This window comes from Hoplias malabaricus, chromosome 5 (genome assembly GCF_029633855.1).
Source record: "Hoplias malabaricus isolate fHopMal1 chromosome 5, fHopMal1.hap1, whole genome shotgun sequence".
Taxonomy (NCBI): domain Eukaryota; kingdom Metazoa; phylum Chordata; class Actinopteri; order Characiformes; family Erythrinidae; genus Hoplias; species Hoplias malabaricus.
In genome coordinates, this window is record NC_089804.1 from 29,778,667 (window position 1) to 29,791,541 (window position 12,875).

The 12,875-nt window shown below is 41.1% G+C and overlaps 1 protein-coding gene across 1 annotated transcript in view; it reads right to left on the reverse strand.

Moving 5' to 3' along the window:
- The window catches only part of LOC136696721 (fer-1-like protein 4), a 64,355-nt gene that overhangs the window by 18,280 nt on the left and 33,200 nt on the right, over positions 1 to 12,875 (reverse strand). Inside the window, exons 27-31 of the mRNA XM_066671365.1 lie at positions 9,529 to 9,702; positions 8,523 to 8,636; positions 2,640 to 2,801; positions 1,620 to 1,788; positions 28 to 140 (exon numbers count right to left, since the gene is read on the reverse strand). Coding sequence (XP_066527462.1) covers positions 28 to 140; positions 1,620 to 1,788; positions 2,640 to 2,801; positions 8,523 to 8,636; positions 9,529 to 9,702 — 732 coding nt within the window. The remainder of the gene's footprint in view (positions 1 to 27; positions 141 to 1,619; positions 1,789 to 2,639; positions 2,802 to 8,522; positions 8,637 to 9,528; positions 9,703 to 12,875) is intronic.

The window sequence follows — 12,875 nt, forward strand, 5'->3', positions numbered from 1 at the left end:
TTTACAGAATCTGTTGGTAAAACTCACAGTGACCAGATTAAGAGGATTTATGGGTATTTTGGTGTCCTTTAGCGGAAGTCCTCCCAGGTCCATGCTCATCACAGTTGTCATAGGGGTGGTCTGCGTTGGTGGCCTTTTTTCTGAAATTAGTATAAAGATTCGGTTATGTGCATCGATTGTCAAGAGTTTAGAGGCACTTTTACATTCTTTTGAATTATGTTTAGTTGTCACTGCTACTATCTGTTAAAAGTTATTTGTTATTCTTCTGGGTTTATCCCAAAGACAAAGCTTCAGGTTCATCAAGGTGTGTTTCTTTGTCTGAAGAATACCTTTAGGAAAGTGGTAGCACTCTAAAATATGACTTCACTTAAAAATGGTTTATAAATGGTTTATAATGTGTTTATTAATGTTATTAATCAGGTTGTAAACACATTAAAACATTAATTATTATTTATAACACATAGCTAGAAAGGGTAACAGTGACCTCTCATTTGCCAAATAGAGAATCCACATCCATCTACACTGTTAAACCTCAGATCATGCCAAATACTGACCTTACTTTGTCTTCTCAGTCAACATTAACTCTGCTAGCTTCAGCACATATGTGTTAATAAGTTTATCCATTTAACCACCAAATGTCTTTTTTAGACATTGATGATAATGTGGTGTACCTTAACAGATGAAATGACTAAATTCACATTCCCAAGGCATTCTGAGCTTATTCTTTACCTCAGCATTTTCAGTAAATTCTCTGACACTTTCAGTACAAGCCAAAAAAGTGATCAATGTTGCACTTAGTCTCTGCGTTAAAAATGATTGTTAATGAGACTTAAGGTATTTATAACCTACTTAATATCCATGTAATACATTAAATATATATTTACAACATTTAGAAACCTTTATAAGTCTTACTTTAAAGTGGTACTGTGAAATTCTTTATTTTCCAAACTACTGTTAAAAGCACATATTAAACATTTCTTTGTTACAATGGTGGTTTAAACAGCTGAAAGGACTGAGTGCTGATAAATGCTGATACCACTACAATGGTGGGAAAAATGTGTTTTTTGCCAAGGTAAGGTTTTTTACTATTTTATCTCTTGCAGATTATGCTAAGAATTATGTAAAATAATGTGTATTAATTTCATTTTAATTAAAGCTACACTTTGTCATCTTTGACATTTTGGGATTTGGAGACCTCTCTGGTGGAAAAGGGGTAGTTTCATGCAACATGTGGAAGAGCATTATGTAACCTGTGCATCAGATCCTTCCCCGAGCAGAATAACTTGATGATTGTGAGCAATTTGGAATAGTTTTCTAAACAGAAAAAGTTTTCAAAATCGTTAAAACTTTGTGAAAGATGTCTATGGTCATTATATCTTCATCAATATAATAATACTTCTCAGACTATTCGCCTGTATCTCCAGTTAAAATCTATACCATCCCACTCCACAGGTCTGAATTTGGGTTTCACAGCAGCATGTAGACCATATTTCAATGTGTTTCTTTCTTTCTGATTGAGTTATACAAGTGAATTGAGAATTAAGTTTTTCATTTTAACTATAAAATCAAACTGAAATGCATGTGCTTGCTCAAAGGTAGGTTTCAGTAAACGCTCATACCCTCAGGCTCCTCGTTTTCATCATCCTTCCACTCGTCCAGCTCTTCAGGAGCAAAGTGCATTAGGCTCTGGACAACGTGAGTGCCAACCAGTACCATCCGACCAAAGGCCCGCTGCTCCATCACAAAGATGGTGAGAGGAGGGTGCAAGTACACCAGTTCAGGAAGCTCCTGATTACACACAGACACACACACACACACACGCATATACCAATTGCTTCCTTTTCAGCGACATGCTCACAGCTATCTCCAGTCCATATCCAGGGATACATAAGGTCACATGGTTTCATTTCTTCATAGCTAAGGAGTGGTGCTGAATGCTTGCTGGGATAAACAATAGCCTTTCTAGAATTTATATATTAATGTCCCTGCTTCCTCATGTATCGCTGTAGCCCAATTCATTATATGAATGTATAATCAATATTCATTATTTGATATTACATTTAATAAACCAGTTGTGTGATAAAACCAATCCTTGGTTATTTGTTTGTGTGCACCTTTCTTGCACAGAATTATTACTTCTAGTTCAGATTCAATTTCGGAGCCAAGAACCTACGGCGTCAATGAGCATAATTCATTAATACTAATTAATTCTAGCTAATCCTGCTCTTTATATGTAAAGTCATCTAACATGATGACCTACATGTCCAAGTTAAAATTGGACAGGTAAAGACTACATACTATTTAATGACTCCCAAACATAGAGCTTAACAAAATGAATTAAATAATTAATTATTAATCAAATAATAATTAATTATCATTGACTCTGATATGTAGTATTTATGCCACTGCAATGTGCTCATAACCATTTCCACTACAGTATTCTTTGGAGTAATGTAGAACCATGAATTTGAGATGAGTTGGAATGGTGTTTGTGATCCAGAATATTTCATTCAGCACCAGTACATCCTTATAGAAATATTTAAAAATTTTGTGCAAAGCTTTCCTGGAATAGTAGAAGCTGTAACCAGGGATGAAAAATGACATAATCCTGAGTTATCCCAGTAATCCCAGAATCTCACCACATCGAAGTGTTTGACAATCTCGCTGAAGTTCGGGTTCTGTTTGTAGTTCTCAATCTCCTCTGACTCAATCATCTGCCCCGCACACTCCATCCGCACCCGAGGCTTCTCCACCTCAAAAAGGTTCACCCTCTTCAAGTCCCGCAAACCCCAGTACAGCACCTGCAGCATGGGGCTCAGGTTAAAGCACTCAACACTGAGGGAAAACACTCAGGAGAGAAGGGCAAGTGTGCAGGCACTTTAACTCTCAGGAGAGATTTTAAAGGAGATATATTTTTATGTGTACAACATGCAAGGAATTCTCGGCTACATTTTCATCATTTAAAAAGCCTTATGTACATGCCTTATATGACAACTGACATAAACCAACACAGACATCTATAATGGATTTTTCCAAAAGGTGCCAGTTGCCACAACACTGTCAGAATAACTGTCACTGTGGTGGTACTTTCATGGGTACATATTCAGTACCTTAAATTAGGGAACTTAACTGTACCTTATTCTATATTTATTGTGGATAAAATTGTGTTGATTTCATATGCTCTGTTTCATATCTAGGACTTATATTTTGTTGTTTAATTTTACACAGTTCTGCAATGAAAACTAAAATATGAAAAAATACATATTCACCACTCATTGAGAAGAGAAAGCAACTAAATTTTAGGGAGCATAACTGGACTTTAAAACATTATAGGTTCATTTACACACTTTGTACATTTAGTGACAATAATGTACCTTTTTATTCTGAGAGTGAACGCCTGCTTTATTTAATATCACCCCAGAAATTATTGTTATGACAACTGGTTCTTGTTAATGTATGTTTAGGTACGTTTTCTTGAAATGCTTAAACTGGTGCCTTGTATATGGAGGTATATTTGGTTTAAAACCCCTGAGCACCTGTGACAGTGAGATTTGTAGCTGTAGAAAATACTCACACACGTGTATCAGTAAATTTGAAGTCACAGAGAAAATCACTTCAGGAGTTGCAAACCTGTACATTGTTTTCCTCTCCCACTAGTACAGCTTAACAGTTACACCTTCACAAACTCTTCACTGCAGGTACACAAGTACAAAAATATCATTCGCTCATAGTTTTGCTCTATTTGTAGCAGTATATATGGTGCATAACACATTCGTACACTTGTATAAAACTTGCACATTCGCAAATTACCATGTGAATCTGTGCAGTGCGAGTTACACACCTGTAGAAAGTCTCCTCAGAAATATATATATTTTCTCTTGCACAAACACAAGCCAGCGGCTGCACTTGCTCAAATCTGCGGTTATGCAAATGCTGTCTTCTTCGCTCACACGTGACTACTTCTGCGCACTCTCACATTTGCACTAAATATATCAGATGGAGCGTGGTGCAGAACTAATCTGGGCATCTGTAGAACTGGGAGGCGGGCATTGTTCAGAGATTAACCCTTCTGACCAATCAGAGGAGTTTGTTTGTGCGCAAAAAAGTTTTTGCACCAAATATACCTCCATACCTGTAGTCTAGTAAATGATGACCTAGGTTTATTAAACCTTGAGAAATATCAGTACATGTTTTGATATATTTCTTCTTTATTCTTTCTGTAATGTAAACTGGTGTTTTGTAATGTCAAATAAAAAATAAAATGGCACACAAACATCATTTTTCATTTTCCTATATATTTTGACCCTTCCTGGATCAGGGCCTTGTCGTGGCGGAAGGGCTTGTGTGGTCTCATGACCTCCAGGGCTATGTCGTCGGGAGCTGTTAGCTCCCAGTAGGGTCTCCCATGGCGAACAGGTCTGGAGTGAAGATCCAGACAAACATGATCCAAAAGCATTCCTATGAGTACACACATTAAAATTCAGTGTACCCTGCCCGGGAAAGGGTTACCGGGACCTACCCCTGGAGCCAGGCCTGGGGGTAGTGTCCGACGGCGAGCACCTGGTGGCTGGGCAGCCCACATAACCCGGCCGGGCTCAGCCCGAAATGGCAACGTGGGAGGATCATGTAGGCTCACCACCCGCAAGATTCAGAGTAGGGGTGCGGTGCAATGCCCATCGGGCACAGAGCGGGGGCAAGGGGGCCCCTGGCGTCGTGGAACTTGTCAGCGGAAACTGGTTCTTGGTACGTGGAACATAACCTCACTGGGGGGGAAAGAGCCAGAGCTGGTGCGTGAGGTTGAGAGATACCAGCTAGATATAGTTGGGCTCACCTCTACACACAGTGTAGGCTCTGGAACCAAACTCCTCGATAGGGGTTGGTCTCTCTCTTACTCAGGAGTTGCACAGGGTGAGAGGCGCCGGGCGGGTGTGGGGATACTCACAAGTCCCCGGCTGGCGCCTGTACAGCTGGAGTTTGTCCCAGTAAACGAGAGGGTCGCCTCAATGCGGCTCCAGCTTGCAGAGAGGAAAACTTTGACTGTTGTGTGTGCGTATGCACCGAACAGCAGCTCAGAGTATTCGGCCTTCTTGGAGGCAGTGACTGGAGTTCTAGAGGGGATTCCATGCACTGACTCTGCTGTTTTGCTGGGGGACTTTAATGCTCACATTGGCAATGACTGGGAAACCTGGAGAGGAGTGATTGGGAGGAATGGACTGCCTGATCTAAACCCGAGTGGTGTGATGTTGTTGGACTTCTGTGCTAGCCATGGTTTGTCCATAACAAACACCATGTTCGAACATAAGTTTGCTCATAAGTGTACTTGGTACCAGAGCACTCTGGGCCAAAGGTCAATGATCGACTTTGTGGTTGTGTCTTCTGACCTGAGGCCGTATGTTTTGGACACTCGGGTAAAGAGAGGGACTGAGCTGTCAACCGATCACCATCTGGTGGTGAGTTGGATCCAATGGCGGGGAAAGCTGCCGGACAGACCTGGTAAACCCAAACGTATTGTGAGGGTGTGCTGGGAAAAGCTGGCAGATGACTCTGTCCGGATGGATTTCAACTCTCACCTCCGAGAGAACTTCTCACATGTTCCGGAGGAGGTAGGGGAATGGAGTCTGAATGGACACTGTTCTGGACCTCCATCGTGGAAGCGGCTGCATGTAGCTGTGGTCAAAAGCTTGTCGGTGCCTGTTATGGCGGCATCCCAAGAACCCGTTGGTGGACACCAGGGGTGAGGGAAGCTGTCAAGCGGAAGAAGGAGGCTTTTCGAGATTGGCTAGCTCGGGGAACTTCCGATTCTGCGGATGGGTACCGGCAGGCGAAAAAGGCTGCAGCTGTGGCAGTTGCAGAAGCAAAATCCAGAGCATGGGAGGAGTTTGGAGAGGCCATGGAGAATGACTTCCGGGCGGCCTCAAAGAGGTTCTGGAAAACACTCCGACAGCTCAGGAGGGGGAGGGGGGACACTGTCCAAGCTGTGCTCAGCAAGGATGGTGAAACTCTGAACTCGACTGAGCGTATTGTTGGGCGTTGGAAGGAGCACTTTGAGGAACTCCTTAACCCGAGAGACATGCCTCCTGTACAGGAGGTAGGGCCAGAAGTGTCTGGGGGGTCAGATTCCATTTCCTTGGCTGAAGTCACTGAGGTGGTGAAAAAGCTTCGCAGTGGCAAAGATCCAGGAGTGGATGAGATTCGCCCAGAGTTACTGAAGGCACTCAATACTGTGGGGCTGTCTTGGATGACACGCCTATACAATATCGCATGGACCTCGGGAACGGTGCCTTTGGATTGGCAAACCGGGGTGGTGGTTCCTATTTTCAAAAAAGGGGACCGGAGAAAGTGTGCCAATTATCGTGGCATTACACTTCTCAGCCTCCCGGGGAAAGTCTATGCCAAGGTGCTGGAAAGGAGAATCCATCCGATAGTCAAACCTAGGATATTGGAGGAACAATGCGGATTTCGTCCTGGCCGTGGAACTATGGACCAACTCTTTACTTTTGCACAGATGATTGAGGGGGCGTGGGAATTTGCTACTCCACTCTACACATGCTTTGTGGATTTGGAGAAGGCATATGACCGTGTTCCCCGAGAGATTCTGTGGGAGGTGCTCCAGGAGTATGGGGTGCCAGGGTCGCTCCGAAGAGCCGTACAGTCCTTGTACTCTCAGAGTTTGAGTTGTGTTCGCATCCTTGGTAGTAAGTCAGGCTTGTTCAGTGTGGGCATTGGACTCCGTCAGGGCTGTGCCTTATCTCCACTCCTGTTCCTGATATTCATGGACAGGGTGGCTCGGCATAGCCTGGAGCAGGAGGGCTTCCGTCGGGGATCTCGGGAGGTGGCATCTCTGCTTTTTGCGGACGATGTTGTTCTTCTGGCTTCTTCGCACGGAGGCCTCCAGCGTTCACTTGAGCAGTTTGCAGCCGAGTGTGAAGCGGTCGGTATGCGGATCAGCACCTCCAAGTCTGAGGCCATGGTTATCTCCCGGAAACAGATGGCATGCTCCCTTCAGGTAAGGGGTGAGAACCTGCCCCAAGTGAAGGAGTTTAAGTATCTCGGGTTCTTGTTCACGAGTGATGGGAAGAGGGATGGTGAGATTGACCGTAGGATAGGTGCAGCGTCTGCAGTAATGCGGTCACTGTACTGCACCGTTGTGGTGAAGAGAGAGCTGAGCCATAAAGCAAAGCTCTCAATTTACCACTCTCACCTATGGTCATGAGCTCTGGGTAATGACCGAAAGAACAAGATCGCGGATACAAGCGGCCGAAATGAGCTTTCTCCGACGGGTCGCTGGGCGTACTCTCCGTGATCGGGTGAGGAGCTCAGTGACTAGGGAGGAGCTCGGAGTAGAGTCGCTGCTCCTTCGCATTGAGAGAAGTCAGTTGAGGTGGTTTGGGCATTTGATCAGGATGCCTCCTGGACGCCTCCCACTGGAGGTATACCAGGCACGTCCAACTGGAAGGAGGCCCCGGGGTAGACCCAGGACACGCTGGAGGGATTATATCTCCCGGCTGTCCTGGGAACGCCTTGGGATCCCCCAGGAGGAATTGGTGGATGTTGCGAGGGACAGAGACGTCTGGGCTTCTTTGCTCGCCCTGTTGCCACCGCGACCCTGAAGTGGAGAAGCGGAGAAGAAGATGATGATGATGATGATGATATATATTTTGATATTTGAAGTCTTATATTTTTCAATTGCAGATTTTATTTTCAGATTCAGATCTTATTTTTTATGTTTCATATATGTTTGGGTCACAGATCTTATTTTCACTTTCAGATCCTTTTTTTTCACTTTCGGATCCTTGTTTTTCAGTTTCAGAGTTTTGGCCCTGATCTAGAATGGGAGGCAGGACAACAGCCGAAAGGGGCGTGGTCTAATGTCTGACAGCATAGCAATGAAGGCGGAGGGCCTTCCTCACTGTTGACTATGAGAAATATCACTGAACACTCATATTATATCAAATATTCAGTGTAAAACATTGATTTTTGTGACAAAGTCCTTTATAGTGAGCTCTTTTAGACAACAATTCATCACTAATCGCAGTAAAAGAGCGATAAACTCTGTCCACAACCACACTTTAGTTTCAGGACAAGCTGCAGCGAGCCAGTAATGAATCTGAATAAGCTCCTTATTCCCCAGGTTATTAGTCTGATGTTCAGTTCCACCTTAAATTGTGCTTTAAATTAATACGTTTATAACCCTTGATTTTGGGACAATGCTGTGAAAGTGAATTACACTCTGCCACAGTCGGGGGGAGCCCAGGTGCAAAAAAAAAATCCAAAACTTTCATCTGCTAAAATTGTATTAGTTGAAATTGCACAAATCATTTTTAAAAATATTAGTTTCACTTCTCTTCCCTGATGTATATTTCTGCTGTCTTGTTCTGGGTATAGTGTAATTATGAGTGGTGCTAAGAGACATTCAACAGTGATACACAGTGTATCAGATGCTTCTTGTTTACTATAATCTTCAACAAGATCCTCAACAAAACGACCCAAGTGCACATTTCTTTATGTTGTTGTTACTGTACCTCTATCCTGAATTTCCTCAGCACAGGTCGCACTCCCTCAGGGATGATGTAACGCTCATCCTCTGCATCCATGTAGTCTGGCTCTCTGGGGTCCACATCCAGTGGCAGGGTGGGCTGGAGATATATGTACATACATATATTGCAGCAAAAAGTGCTGAACCATACATATGTCCCCAAATGTCACAGCTATATCCCTCACTGATAGAAAACATTCAGCTAACCCAGAGAACCACTTACGTTTCTAAGGTCAAGCACTAACAGCATGCACCACACCATTCCTTAAACTTTTCTCATGCTTTTTTATAAACTTGTGATTTATTGATCCAGCTTCAGCAATATTACTATGAACACAGAAACACTTATTTTTCAGCTTACCACACATTTGTAACAGCCTCTGTGTACAAGGTTGCCAAGGCATTCATGATCACACTATTTTTATGACCCAGCACAGGGTTTAAACCCTAAACCTATGGGACAAGAGGGCAGTAGCTTTCATGTTATGCTACAAGTGGCTTGTGAATCCATGGCACATCTTGAGTCTCTTGAAATGGGGAAGTTATATGGAATCAAGCCCCAGGCTTGCAAGTATTTCAAAACCTTTAATTTTTATCATTAAAACAAAAAGAATATATATTTAACATTTGGTTTTAGATTGACATTGGGAAAAATGTTTTATATTTGATTACAATTGGAAAATCCATAATAAAGCTATAGAAACAATTACTTACAATAGTACTGCACTAACTGATTTAGGTACTCCAGCCAAAAAGGTGCTATAATTATTTTATTTTGAGACTACATGCATTATTCAGTAACAGTTTTGAGAAAAACTGGTTAAAAAATCTGGATAAAAGATATTAGTTTAAAATGGTGTATTTTCATAAACTACACAAAAACTATCAACTATAATAATAATAAAAAAAATCTGAACAATAGCAATAGGGTTCTGTAGAAAACAGTAAACTAAAATCTATTTACACTAGCACTCAAAATAAGATTCTCTGACCTCCCCAATCCCTGTGTAGTCCAGCTCGATTAGCTCAAAGGCAGCCAGCAACTCTCCTGCTTTGCTCTTCCCTTTGCTGATGTCAAAGAACTTCAACATGGGCTTCTTATAGGGTTCCTCCACAAACTTCAGCTCCGGCTGCGCAAATGCTCTGCCCAAAGACTGGGGGCTTCCCTTTTATTAATATTCAGAGCACAACAGTTAAAAGCATGTACAGTTTTTTATCTCAAATAAAGCTTAGCAGCCAAGACATGTATGAGCTAAAATTAGTTCTTAAATTTGGCACTAAAGCCATGAAACTAAAGTAGTTAACAAGTAGTGTTAGTTTATATCTGTCCAACTAGCATTTAAGCTAAATTATCAATCACCTTAAACATTTCTTATACAAACTTGTTTGATGTGTGTCCTGACAATGTAAAACAAAGTTATCTATAAAAATAACCAAAAGTTAAGACAAAATTGAGACTGGATATGTTTGTAGCTGTGAGCTGAGAGTCTGTACATGTTTATAGATAACAAACAGACATAGCTAGGGTGACTTTGATTTTCAAAAAAGAGGACACTTGAGGCAGGATGGTGGCATGGGGAAGACAGACGCATCACCCACATACCTATATGGCCAAATACCTTATTGTTTTATATTCAACAACTAATAACATTTAATAACAAATAAATAAACTATAAAAATGAATAAGAAATATAAAAAAATGAATAAGAAGTAAAAAAATAAATAATATATTATTTATTATTTTATTTTTAGTACTTTAAGTACTTTTACTTTTACTTTTTATTTCTAATTTTTTCATTTTTAAATTCTACTCCGTTGTACTGCACTTTTGATCAGCTTTGGCTATTATTAATGTGCTTATAAATAAACTGAATTGAATTTGTTTAGCTTGCAAGTTTCTGACAGTTAATGATCATGGAAAATCTGTTATTTTCTACAAACCGGATTCCAAAAAAGTTGGGACACTAAACAAATTGTGAATAAAAACTGAATGCAATGACGTGGAGGTGCCGACATCTAATATTTTATTCAGAATACAACACAAATCACAGATCAAAAGTTTAAACTGAGAGAATGTATCATTTTAAGGGAAAAATATGTTGTTTCAAATTTCATGGCGTCAACAAATCCCAAAAAAGTTGGGACAAGGCCATTTTTTACCACTGTGTGGCATCCCCCCTTCTTCTTACAACACTCAAGAGACGTCTGGGGACAGAGGAGACCAGTTTCTCAAGTTTAGAAATAGAAATGCTCTCCCATTCATGTCTAATACAGGCCTCTAACTGTTCAATTGCCTTGGGCCTTCTTTGTCGCACCTTCCTCTTTATGATGTGCCAAATGTTCTCTATAGGTGAAAGATGTGGAATGCAGGCTGGCCATTTCAGTACCCGGATCCTTCTCCTACATTGCCATGATGTTGTGATTGCTGCAGAATGTGGTCTGGCATTATCTTGTTGAAAAATGCAGAGTCTTCCCTGAAAGAGATGACGTCTAGATGGGAGCATATGTTGCTTGCGCTAGAACCTGAACATAGTTCTCTGCATTAATGGTGCCTTTCCAGACATGCAAGCTGCCCATGCCACAAGCACTCATGCAACCCCATACCATCAGTGATGCAGGCTTCTGAACGGAGCGTTGATAACAACTTGTTTTATCCTTGCCCTCTCTGGTCTGGATGATATGGCGTCCCGGTGTTCCATAAAGAACTTTAAATCATGACTCATCTGACCACAGAACAGTTTTCCATTTTGCCACACTTCATTTTAAAAGACCCCTGGCCCAGTGCAAACGTATGAGCTTGTAGAGCTTGCTTAGAAATGGCTTTCTCTTTGCACTGTAGAGTTTCAGCTGGTAACGGCGGATGGCACGGTGGATTGTGTTTACTGACAATGCTTTCTGGAAGTATCCCTGAGCCCATTCTGTTATTTTCTTGACATAGCATTCCTGTTTGAGGTGCAGTGACGTTTAAGGGCCCGGAGATCACGAGCATCCAGTAGAGTTTTACAGCCTTGACCTTTATGCACAGCAATTGTTCCAGATTCTCTGAATCTTTTGATGATGTTATGCACGATTGATGATGATAACTTAAAAGTCTTGCCTATTTTATGCTGGGTAACACCATTCTGGTATTGCTGCACTATCTTTCTGCGCAACAATGATGGAATTGGTGATCCTCTTACAATCTTAGCTTCAGAGAGACACAGATACTCTGAGAAGCTCTTTTATACCCAATCATGTTGTCAATTGACCTAATTAGTGTTAATTGGTCTTCCAGCTGTTCGTTATATGCTCAATTTACATTTTCCAGCCATTTATTGCTACTTGTCCCAACTTTTTTGGGATTTGTTGACACTGTGAAATTTTGAATCAACACATTTTTCCTTTAAAATGTTACATTTTCTCAGATTAAACTTTTGATCTGTCATCTATGTTCTATTACGAATAAAATATTGACATTTGCCATCTCCACATCATTGCATTCAGTTTTTATTCACAATTGGTTTAGTGTCCCAGCTTTTTTGGAATCCGGTTTGTATTCACCAAACTACAAAATTGTTAAAATGACATTCAATTGACTTGTTTACACAAGAAAACTCATGGTCATGAGAGGAACAAACAAGATTATAATTCAATGTTGACAGTATTAACGTTTTCAAAAGCAAGTACCTTTACATTTATCAACCAGAGGTAAACTGATAAAGGAACTAGACATTAACATATACATTGTTACGCTTCTACACAGTGGTCTGACTTAAGAAACTGTGCAGTATATAATGTAGCAAAGTACAGTCACAGTCTCATTTGATATATTGAGTAACCGCTCGCTCTCTGGTTCTGGCTTTATTAAGGCTGGAAATTTCACCTGTTTTCATGTAATGTTAAAGTTAATCAATTTTACAAGATGATTTGGTCAGAAAGTCATCAACAGTCAGATGAGTTTTATAAAATATATTTCAGGAAATTAAAGGCTCCTGGGTCATAGAAATCCTCCACACATGAAGAAGAAATTATGATAAATGATCTTAATAACCTGCTATACATTTATATTTGAGACTCTAGTAAAAAAACTGTAATGTTGAGCCCAGCTCAGCTGTACGTTGTGACGAATGATGCTTAAGCAGTAGTGTTGTTCACAGGTGAAGGGCTGAGAAGCAACTTATCCCAGTTTTGCTCTCAAGTCTTCGACCCATTGAGTAACTGAATTCATGTCCCCCTTTTCCTCAACTTTCAAAATACATCTTCAAAGTGCACACTTCAAGGAAGGACTTAGGGCTTAGTGCAAGAGTTAGAATGGGGGAAATACTGCACATTTTTGGCTATTTAGAAGTTCTGACTGGAC